The sequence below is a fragment of the Chelonoidis abingdonii genome, chromosome 1 (assembly GCF_003597395.2).
Source record: "Chelonoidis abingdonii isolate Lonesome George chromosome 1, CheloAbing_2.0, whole genome shotgun sequence".
NCBI lineage: Eukaryota > Metazoa > Chordata > Testudines > Testudinidae > Chelonoidis > Chelonoidis abingdonii.
In genome coordinates, this window is record NC_133769.1 from 277,794,570 (window position 1) to 277,806,401 (window position 11,832).

The 11,832-nt window shown below is 41.5% G+C and overlaps 1 protein-coding gene across 2 annotated transcripts in view; it reads right to left on the bottom strand.

Moving 5' to 3' along the window:
* The window catches only part of GPC5 (glypican 5), a 1,062,966-nt gene that overhangs the window by 633,567 nt on the left and 417,567 nt on the right, over nt 1-11,832 (bottom strand). For both annotated transcript variants that reach the window (XM_075061528.1, XM_075061527.1), the window contains exon 6: nt 7,839-7,959. In XM_075061528.1, coding sequence (XP_074917629.1) covers nt 7,839-7,959 — 121 coding nt within the window. The remainder of the gene's footprint in view (nt 1-7,838; nt 7,960-11,832) is intronic.

The following is an 11,832-nucleotide window of genomic DNA, read 5'->3' on the forward strand; positions in this document are numbered from 1 at the left end:
TGCTAGTCTGTATCAGCAAAAACAACAAGAAGTCCTGGTGGCAACTTAGAGACTAACAAATTTATTAAATTTATATATATTATATATCAGGGGTAGGCAACCTATGGCACGCGTGCCAAAGGCAGCACGCGAGCTGATTTTCAATGGCACACCCCCTGGCCACCAGTCCAGGGTGCTCTTCCTTTTAATTTAATTTTAAATGAAGCTTCTTAAACATTTTTAAAACCTAATTTACTTTACATACAAAAATAGTTTAGTTATATATTATAGACTTATATAAAAGAGACCTTCTAAAAATGTTAAAATATATTACTGGCACACGAAACCTTAAAATTAGAGTGAATAAATGAAGATTTGGCACACCACTTCTGAAAGGTTGCCAACTCCTGTTATATATTTATATATTTTTAATTTATATATAAATTTAATAAATTTCTTAGTCATTTTAGACTTGATTTTGACTAACAGGGAGGAATTGGTTGTACGAATCAATGTGGAAGGAAACTTTGGTGAAAGATATCATGAAATTATAGGCTTCATGATGCTAAGGAAAGGCATGAATGAGAGTAGCAGAATAAGGTCAGTGGACTTAAAAGTAGTCTGCAAGAAACCTGGAGAATTGGTAGGTAAGGTCCCATTGGAAGAAATTATAAGGAAAAAAAGGAGTTCAGAAGAGATGACAGTTTGTCAAAGAGACCATATCAAAGGCACAACATCAAATTATCCTGATGCAAAGGAAAGATAGGAAGAATAATGAGGCCAAAATGGTTGCATCAAAAAATCTTTAGTGACCTAACAAACTAAAAGGAACCCTACAAAAAGTGGAAACATGGACAAATTGCTAAGAATTAATACAAAAGAACAGTGCAAGGACGTAGGGACACACTCAGAAAGGGTAACACACAAAATGAGTTACACCTAGCAAGAAACACAAAAGGCAGTGCAAAGAAGATCTATAAATATATTAGGAGCAAGTAAAACACAAAGGAAAGTGTAGGTACACTACTTAACAGGGAAGGAGAGCAAATAACAGATGAAACCAGGAAGGCTGAGGTGTTTAATGTCTATTTTGCTTCAGTTTTCACTAAAAAAAAGTTAATTGTAACAAGATTCTTAATACAATATCAACAATGAGGAGGAAGGAACACAAGCCAGAATAGGAAAAGAACTGGTTAAATAAATTTAGATAAATAAGCTATCTAAATTCATTCTGGGATACTTAAGAAACTAGCTGAAGCAATTTCAGAGCCTTTAACAATTATTTTTGATAACTTATGGAGGATGAGTGAGGTAGCAGAGGGTTGGAGAAGGGCAGATATAGCACCTATCTTTAAAAAGGGAAGCAAAAAGGACACAGGGAATTATAGGTCAGTCAGCCTAACTTCAATACCTGGAAAGATACTTGAACAAGTTATTAACCAGTCAATTTGTAAGAACCTAGAGGATAATAGGATGATAAGATATAGACTACATGGATTTGTCAAGAATAAGTCATGAAAAACCAGCCTAATTTCCTTCTTTGACTTGCTTACTGACCTAGTAGAATGGGGGGAAGTAATATATATGATATATTTTGATTTTAGTAAGGCTTTTGACACACTCACATATGACAGTCTCATAAGTCGACTAAGGAAATGTGGTCTAGCTAAAATTACTACAAGGTAGGTGCACGACTGGTTGAAAACATATTGAATGTATGGTTATAAATGGTTCACTCTCAATCTGAGAGGTTGTATTTAGTGGGGTCCCTGTCCTGGGCCCAATACTATTCATTAATGACTTGGATAATGGAGAGGAGAGAGTGGCCACCACATACCTCACCCACGCCACTTTTCGACACCCCCATTGGCCTGGGATGACAAACCAAGGCCAGTGGGAGCCACGATCGGTTGAACCTGTTGACACGGCAGGTAAACAAACTGACCCGGCCCTCCAGGGTGCTTATCCTGGCAAGCTGCGTGCCAGAGGTTGCCGACCCCTGTGCTAGCTCTTCCTGCCTTCCATGTGTAACCGCTTTAGGGTTTAGAGAGCGTGGCCCCTTTAAATCTTTTTCCTAAGTGGGGAGGGGGAGCAGTGAGAGAAAGGAGGGAACCTCCAGGGTGTGGCTCTGGAGCTCCAGAAAGAGAAGGGCTGCAGCCTGCAGGCCCTCTCGAAGTGCATCAGCAGAAAAGTTGCCTGAAGCCTGGGAAGGACAGGGTGGCTGATCGGAGACATGCCAGGGCAGAAGCCAGGAGGAACACTGTGCCAGGGAGGAATCACCCGAGAAGGACAGGCCAGAGCTGGACCCAGTATCGCTGCTGCCCAGAGCTGCATGGGGCAGTGAGTACTGGGGCTTATGAGTCTGCATTGAAAATAAGGAGGGAGGCTGTTAGCTAGTTAAGTGGGGAGGTGGTCACTCTGTGTGGCTTTTCAGAGAGCGGCAGAATAGGGCACCAGAGGGGTTTGTTCGGGGAAAGTTTACTGGCGCCAAAGTCGACCAGGGGCACCCAAGACTCACCACTGGACTGGAAGTTTGCTCAGGACTCCTGAACTCTGTGCAGACACATTGCTCAATGTCTGCTCTTTCAGACTGTGCTACCACTGGGCCTGTGGGGTCTTGGTTTGGATGCAACCCTATTTTACCGCTCCCCCTATATTTCCCCATGTTGTTTTTCTCCTCTCATCCCTCTGTAAATAAATATTTCCCTTTGTTATATCCATTGTAGTTTTCGTGTGTGTGTGTGTGTGTGTGTGTTTTCACTCTGGGGGGTTTAGAACAGGTGCCCCAGGATGGAAGGGATTTTTCCTGCTGCATTCCTGCACGCGCCTTTTCTTGGCTAGAGCTGCCTGCAGAGCAGACTCCATCTTGGCTATGTCATAAAGTATAATTCCTCAATCGAACTTGAGTCAAATTATAGGTAACTGCATAAATTCCTCTTAAGCTTAATTCCACTTAGATCTGATAGCCGCCTGCACCAGCCAGAATCCCAGTTGTCTGGCGCACTCTGGTTCTCCCAAAAACCTTCTGGGACCCCAAAGACCAAGATGCCGCTGTAGTCCTCACCACAAAGGGAAATAATCCCCTCCCCTTGTCTCTCTTTATCTTTCTCCCCAGGCCTTCCCCTCCTGGATGGCCGGAGGATCACCCGTTCAATTCTGAAATGCAAATCAGAGAGATCAGGTTTCTTTCACCCTACTCAGACACCCTGCAAAATGCAAGCTTTGTAACATCTAACCCGAAGAGATTTTCTTCCCCCTGTCTTTTCCTCCACAAATTCCCTGGTGACTGCAGGACCCAATCCCTTGGCTCAATAGAAAAAAATCCCACAGGTCTTAAAAAGAAAAGCTTTATATCAAGAAGAAAAAGACATAACAAGAGGTATCTGTATCAAGTTACAATACAGGGGCATGGCTAAAAGAAAACAAACTGAATAAACAGCCGTTATCCAAAAAGAAATACAATTTAAACATTCCAGCAACACCCCACATGTAAATACAAAAACCAATATAAAAACTTATTGTCTTAGTCCCTGTACTTAAAACTGGGAAACAGAAGATAGAAAGCCCTGAAATAGAGAATCCTTCTCAAGAGCCGATGAGAGCACTAAGAGACAGAAACAGACAAGGACACACACCCAAAAATTCCTCACCCGACGCTTTGAAACTCGTTTCCTGATTGGTCCTCTGGTCAGGTGTTTGGTTCCCTTTGTTAACCCTTTACAGGTAAAAGAAACATTAACCCTTAGCTATCTATTTATGACAGGCTATGAGGGCGCTAAAGTTACACATGCAACCAGGCTTTGGAGGTGAATGGTCCCAGCAGACACTCTGCACCTTTGCCAAGAGCACCATGAAAGTTTGAGTTTTTTTGGAGGAGTGGTCCTTAAAGAAAGCCTCCACGTTTCATTACTTGCAGTCCCACGGGTTAGGATGGGACTAGCCCCTCTGGAGAAGCTCATTAGGGGCACATGGCCATAGTATCTCCCCAGTACTAGGAAACATCCCCTTTACACCTTCAGGAGATACACTGTATGATGCTGACAGACCCGGTCATGCTGGAGTATATTCAGGCCAATTCACTTCTGTATTAGTATAGATCAAAGTGATTGTTGAAGGTAGAAGAATGTATTTGGGGTTTAAATTTTATGAAAACTAATGGGACATTACTTACATTGTTTTCACATATCTGTATCATATTACAATGTAATAGCAAACATTTACACTGTGTACACCCCTGTAACTAAATAACCCATTAAAGAAGCCTGTGGAATGCTAATGAAGGACTTTAACAGAAAAGTGATAATTTCAAAACAAGTGGCCATTGTGTGTGATGACAGAGGTCAAAGACCCAAAGTGCATTCCTCACTCACTGTTATCAAAGGAAAAGCCCACTTGGATAGAGACACTGACAGATTGTTTTCTGTCAGAAGAGGCTATAAATATGGTTTTAAGGAAAGATCGTTCATCTCTGGACTGTTTGGATTCTAACAGGGCAGAATAACTGAACGAGAAGATGGAGAAACCCAAGGTTATTCTGTATAGCCCTGAGAGACTTTTGGGAAACTGGAAGATTATGACATCTCTGCTATCCCTCTGCTATCAATTGGGATTATGAACTGTGACTCACATATATATACATATATTTTACCTGCTTTAATCTCTCAATAACTCTCACTTTCTTTTCTTAGCTAATAAATCTTTATTTAGTTTACTGTAGAACTGACTGCCAGCATTGTGTTTGGGGTAAGATCTGGAGTACCAACTGATGTGGTCTCATCGGACTGAGAGCAACCTGATGTTGTGTAATTCAGTTTGTGACCTTTTATAACAAAGTCAGGTTTATCTGGGTGGCAAGATAAACTGGAGTATCTAAAGGGACTGGCTATGACTCCATGGTAAGACTGGCCTAGTGACCCAGGAGTTCACATTTATCACTGGTTTGGTGAAATCTAACCATAGAACACACCACCAGCTTGGGCAGTCTGCCCTGTTTTCTAACAGTCTGCCCTGAGGTAGGCACTCAAAGTTGTGAGCCACTCCAGACAGCATGACACAATGTCAGAAGTTCTGGATTCTGATCTGGATCTGAACTGGGAAGTTAGGAGATGGATAGTTTGATGGTAGAAAAGGAAATAACTGAGCAGGGGTTAAGTAGTGAGCAGGCCCTGACAGGCCATCTTCCCCCACTCACAATCACTCACAATCACTTAACATGTCTATGGCAACAATGTTGGTGAGTCCTGGGGGTGTATGAATATGGGGGAGTGGGGCGTGTTGGTCTACAGCCGAGAGATGGGTTAATCCAGCCCTAGATATGCCAAGTCCTATGTCACTGTGACTTTCTCAATACTTTTGAACTGAGCACAGTTCATGATGGAGCTCTGACCCTGATTGGGAGTATGGGGGCTAACACAAATAATACAAAAATCGCTCAAAGGAATATGATAGGTACTGGTTTTAGTCCCACCTATCGTTTGAACTTTCATCAGCTAATAGCCTCATTATTGGTTTCGATTTAGCTTTGTCTTTTAGTAACAGTACCAGCAGCACTAACACCGCTGGATTCTGATCTTATGCATAAATCTGGTGTATCACAGATCAGGACCTGTTTAGTTGTGAGGACTTCCATTAATGGAATATCTAGCCTCATAGGAAAGGCAAATATAAAACACTTGTACATGGCACACTCAAACCATGATCTTCATGTCTTTTAGACTAGCTGCATGAAACAACTGGTCACAGTATGGAAATGCCATGGCAGAAGCTTCATAAGGAAGTAACATATCTTCCATGTGTCTGACCCTCAGAGCATCAAGTAGAGAAAGCAGAGGAGAATGTGTGGTGTCACCCTATTTTCCTCACTGATATTCTGCCCTTTATGGATTTTAAGGGTGAAGTGATAGCCCATCAATCTTAAATTCTCACTTTTCCCTTTCTTCCAGTAGATACAAAGCAAGTGACCTGATTTTCAGAACTGCACAACACACAAATGAACAGGCCAAACTGCACCTGTTTTGCATGCACAATTGCTACTACATGGATATACATGAAATTGTTCCACACACAAATGAGAATTTATGCATCAAACTGTCAATTTGTGTTCACAATCATTATGATGATAGTAGTTGTGTGTTTAGATTAGGTGTACAAATGTACACACTCGTGCCTTTTTACAGATGCATTTCAATATGCCTAGTTCTAAAAGTCAAATCAAGTATTTTTTTCGTTTGATTTCAATGCTAAATTAGTCCATTAGGCTTCTCCACTGTAGTAATATAACTTGGAAACAGTGCTGGACTACAGCATGCAGAGGTCTGCTTTTTCTATACTGGAAGGTACGCCCAGTCCATTAAATCTCCCTTGTTAATCTCTCAGGCTGGTCCAAAATGAGTTCAAAAAGTGACTCATCCTTTTTATATCACATAGGACTAAAAGATGGTCTTTTGTATTTGATTTCCTAATTCACAGTAAATGACAGAGAAGAAAGCTTTCTCAGCAGGTTCATCAGGCTTTTCATCTAGTGAAAAATAGTTACATATTGTAATCCTAAATCCCCCAAAGTATTTTCTGTTTTCTCTATTCCCCAGCCCTATTTCCATACTCATAGCTGCACGAAAAGAAAGATGTCTCACAGAAAGGCAGTGTTTGTGCACTATGTAAATTTTTAAATCCTTCTATACAAGATCTACTCTGCTCTTGCAAGTATAGGAGGAGAAAGCACTGGAAACATAATGCATTATAATAGAATTGTCCCTGTCAACCACATTAGAGCTTCAGACTAATCCTCAGGGTAGAACCTAACACATTAAACTATACAGGGCACGGTTAATATCAAAATAGGGCACTCCTGACAGATGAAAGGCCTTGAGGCTTAAACATAACTGTCTGCAACCTTTTTCCATCAGAGAGTAATTCGTAGTGCTTAATTAATTCTTGGCACTCCTTTGGAGGCAAAACAGTACTTACTTTCACAGAATTTTAAGAAAAAAATAGAAGAGACTAGAGATAACAGCATGCTTCAGTTGGCAAGCAAAAAGGTTATTTTTTGTTAATGGAAAGAAAGGACTAATTTTATTTGAGCTTGAATCTTTATACCACTGCAGCTACAAAACCTTGAGTAATATGGATGAAATCCTGGTCCCAAAGTCAATGGCAAAACTCCCTACATTTCAGGCAATCTTAGCATACCTCTGTAGCTGCCATATCTTTAGGACACATTACAACACCACAGTTCTGCTGTGACAAAATGTAAATAACCACCATATAAAAGTTTAAATCTCAAGGGGTTACCCATACATGTGCTATGAGATCATATATATCAAAGACTGTAGCAAGTATTATGCAAATTTCCCAACATTTCCAACCTTCTCTGCTGTCAGTAAAGTAGAAAATCTCACAGCCAGACATTAGAGGTCTGGAAAGAGGTGGAATTTAGCAGGATGGTGGTTTGTTTGTTTTTTAATGTGTACCATCATTTCTTATTAATGATATTACACAGTGATTAACATGTTTAAACTTCACCAACTGAGAATCAGACTCATGCTTAGAATCCCAGCACTTATTGCAATGCTGAGTTGCAATCTCAGCTCACAGGTACAGGTGGCCCAACTGACAGACTCTCACTTCTAGCTCTCATCTACCATATGCAAAAAGTTTAACAAAATCATTATTAATAATTGAGGTTTAAATATTTTATGCCAGGACTTACACAGTTTCTGGTGGGAATACTCAATTACTGAGTTCTGATTTGAATTAACAAATCAATTCAAATGTACAGCAATTCACATTTGTTCAACACCAAGATGATCTTAATTTACATGATGATAGCTTTAACATATAATACATACAAAAAATCTTACCTGGATAATGTGTTTCAGTTTATCAATAATTTGATTTATAACAGGATCTGTTCCTTTCACTTTTACTTCTGGATTCGCAGACTGAGCTTTGATTCCATTGCCAACCACACGGTGGGTATAGCTAATATAACAAAGAAATATGTTTTAGTATACTTCTTCAGAGAATGTATTTACCTGTAAATACTAGCTGACACAAGATCAGTTAGCATTGCCATTCCATTTTAATAACTGCATGTTTATTTTGTCCACATAGGCTTTGCTACCAGAAAGTTGCATAGTATGGTAAAATTGATATATGTTACAAAGTTGTGATATGATTTTTCATTTTTTGTTATTTCTGAACATTTTGTAATGAGAAAAATAAATGTAAAAATAAGAATTGTGAAAGGACAAGCATGCACATTATACTATTCTGTGACCTTTTTTATTTTTTAAGTGCATGAGAATTGGCCTTTGCTCTACATCTCTATCTCAGGAATATTCTGCCAGCTGTTAATCAAAAAGGAAAGTGAAAGAATCCTGTGGATATTCTATCACAGAAGTGTCAAATGCCCAAATTCCACCTGCTAGATGTGCATGTGGTGGGTCAGCACGGCATATTCAAATTCTGTAGAATCTGAGTTTTCATTGTAATTAATTTCTTGTCCTCTTGGTTTCAAAGAGAACTTTCCAAATATGAAGTGTGCATGAACATGTAGTGTTGTTTGCATGAATTTGTAGACAGCCAGAAACAATAGCTTTGAGGGGTGTGGATTCCTTTTCTTTTGTTGATATAATTTGGATGCTATTAACTCTAAAGTCCCACGAGGATCCTTTAATGTCAATTGTAACTATTTCACTGATGATCACTTTGGCAGATGGATCAGAAGACAGGTTGGGAGTGAAACCCATGGAGGGTGAGAATTGGTGCAAAGAAAGAATAGATGACATACAAAGAGAGGGAAGATGGAAAGAAACAGTTTGGGGTTCAGGATGTGAGTGTGATGATTAGCGTCAGAACCGGGGTCAACATCAGGTGCCAAGCCAAAGGCCACAGCCGGGATTAACAGTAGGGTGTGTATGAGCAGGGACCTAGAGCAAGGTAAGAAAGCAGGAACCAGGATGACCCACAATTCTCAGCTGTCTGCTTGGAGAAGGATCATCTGCTCATGCAGTGCTGATGCCTCTTGGGGTATAGGGAATTCCGCTGGGTCCATTCTTGGCTGGGCCCACTTGAAGATACTGGTAGTGGTCCAAGCAAGCTGTAGGGACAAGGGCATGGGTAGTCAAAGTCTAATATGGAGGTTGGCTGTAACGGCAGATACCTGGAGAAAGGCAGGAAGGCAGAAACTGGTAACAGACAGGGATCTGGGATAAAGAGCACCCGAACAAGGTGGGAGGCAGGACCAGGATGAGGCAGGAAGGCAGGGCTCAGGAGTCAGGAAAATAGACAGGGTCCATAGTAGCACCCAACCAGTGATTGACCCAGTTAGTAAGACAATTCCTCTGCTTCTTTCTGGCTTAAGTGGTGTGTCCTAGCTGACCAGAAGCTTCCTAGGCAGGGCCCTTTGTGAGCTAGAGCTTTGCTAGCTCCCTTCTCTACTAGTTTGGGTGAAGTGGCCTCCCTGGTCTGAGCACTGCCTTAGGACCCAGGAGGCTGGGCTTGAAGCCCATAATCCTTCACCTGGCGATAGGAAGTTTAGGAAGAAAAGGGTGGAAAGAACAGAAATAGCAGTGATAAAAGCAGGCATTTTCCCACTGAATCATGCTCAGTAAGGTACTGAGCAAATAATAAATTATAACAACTAAAAGTTCAATTACTATACAACAGCCATATTCCGTACTTGATATTTGTGCAAATATCCCATTGACATCCGTGCTGTGGATGGAGGGCAGTGTGTACTCCTAAATGTATACCACAGACCAAGGACTATAATTAAAAACGGTATTTCACTTTCTCCAGAGAATGAGTTTAATACCTTTGTACTAGTGGGACCCCGAGGCCTCTTTCAATCTCAAAAAGGGATCCTCTCTGTTCATAATGGAAAATATTATACTCAAAAATAGCTACTAGGATATTTTTCTGTGAATTATGATTTCTGTAAAACATTATAAAATCTGAACTCACATAGGGGCACACTGGACTAGATTCAGTGGTATGCTCGAGCTGACTGATCCTACAAGTCAGTGGCAAAGTTACTTGAATGTGCAGGACCAAGGCTCAGCTGCTTTGCACCTGATGAATCTGTTTCATTTTGTTTCACATTGAAAGGAATGAATGAGAACTCGGGACCTACCAAATTTGGCTCTGCATGAATTATTTTTGTATGCACTCCGTCAGGTTTCAAGTTCTTTTGTATTTGTTCTAGTTCATTGTAAGTAAATATATTAAAATTACATACATTGATAATGCTGAACAATGAGGGGAATTAAGGCTTACCGCTGCTCTACTGGAATGTGGTAGTTGTATTTCTTCTTCTTCTTTTTTACAAAAAGCAGTATCGAAGACCCTGTAAAAGTTTGATGTTCTCTGTACAATGGCATTTAGGTTGGTACCTGACAGTGCTTTGTACCCAAGTAAGTACTAAGAGAAATATCTGAAACAGTCAGTTTAATGGAATCCATGTAACTTATGCAGCACATCTGCTAAGCTTGGGGGAATATCAGGATACATTATTTTAGCAATATCATAAACCTTGTAGCTGGTCCTGTGACTGGGCCTCCACCATCCTCTTCTCACATAAGATTTAAGGGAATGAGGGAAGAAGGCTGTCAACTTGCTGTTTCAGACACTAGGAAGGCCAAAGCCATTCTCCGGCAGTTTTAGAGGACGTCTTCCCCTAAGTATACTTCCAATTCAAGTTTATCAGGTAACTAGACCCCATCTGTAATGAGTACCTACTTTGGCCACCTGTCACCAGGAGGTGCCAGCAATTAGCTTGTCCGCCTATCTCTCCTCCCCTACCCTCTCCAACCACCGACAGCTGGGATCCCAGATAGATTCCTTCCCTAGCATCAGCCAAACATATATCTACTCACTTAGTGGAGAGGAAAGTGATCAGGAACAGTCAGCATGGATTCACCAAGGGCAAGTCATGCCTGACTAACCTAATTGTCTTCTATGATGAGATAACTGGCTCTGTGGATGAGGGGAAAGCAGTGGACGTGTTATTCCTTGACTTTAGCAAAGCTTTTGATACGGTCTCCGACAGTATTCTTGCCAGAAAGTTAAAGTATGGGCTGGATGAATGGACTATAAGGTGGTTAGAAACCTGGCTAGATCATCGGGCTCAATGGGTAGTGATCAATGGCTCCATGTCCAGTTGGTAGCCAGTATCAAGCGGAGTGCCCGAAGGGTCACTCCTGGAGCTGGTTTTGTTCAATATCTTCATTAATGATCTGGAGGATGGCACCCTCAGCAAGTTTGCAGATGACACTAAACTGGGAGGAGTGGTAGATACACTGGAGAGTAGGGATAGGATACAGATGGACCTAGACAGATTAGAGGATTGGCCCAAAAGAAATCTGATGAGGTTCAGCAAGGACAAGTGCAGAGTCTTGCACTTAGGATGGAAGAATCCCATGCACTGCTACAGACTAGGGACCGAGAGGCTAGGCAGCAGTTCTGCAGAAAAGGACCTAGGGTTTAGAGTGGATAGAAGCTGGATATGAGTCAGCAGTTTGCCTTTGTTGCCAAGATGGTGTGACAAAGTTCCTCCTCTACCTTGGTGGGTCCTGCGCTTATTTGGCAGATTTGCTCATCTCACTGATCTTCCCCACAGTCTGGGTCAACTCCTCCTGTGTCTGATCAGGAGTTGGGAGGTTTGAGGGGAACCCAGGCCCGCCCTCTACTCTGGGTTCCAGGCCAGGGCCCTGTGGATTGCAGCTGTCTATAGTGCCTCCTGTAACAGCTGCATGACAACTACAACTCCCTGGGCTACTTCCCCATGGCCTCCTCCAAACACCTTCTTTATCCTCACCACAGGACCTTCCTCCTGGTGTCTGATAACGCTTG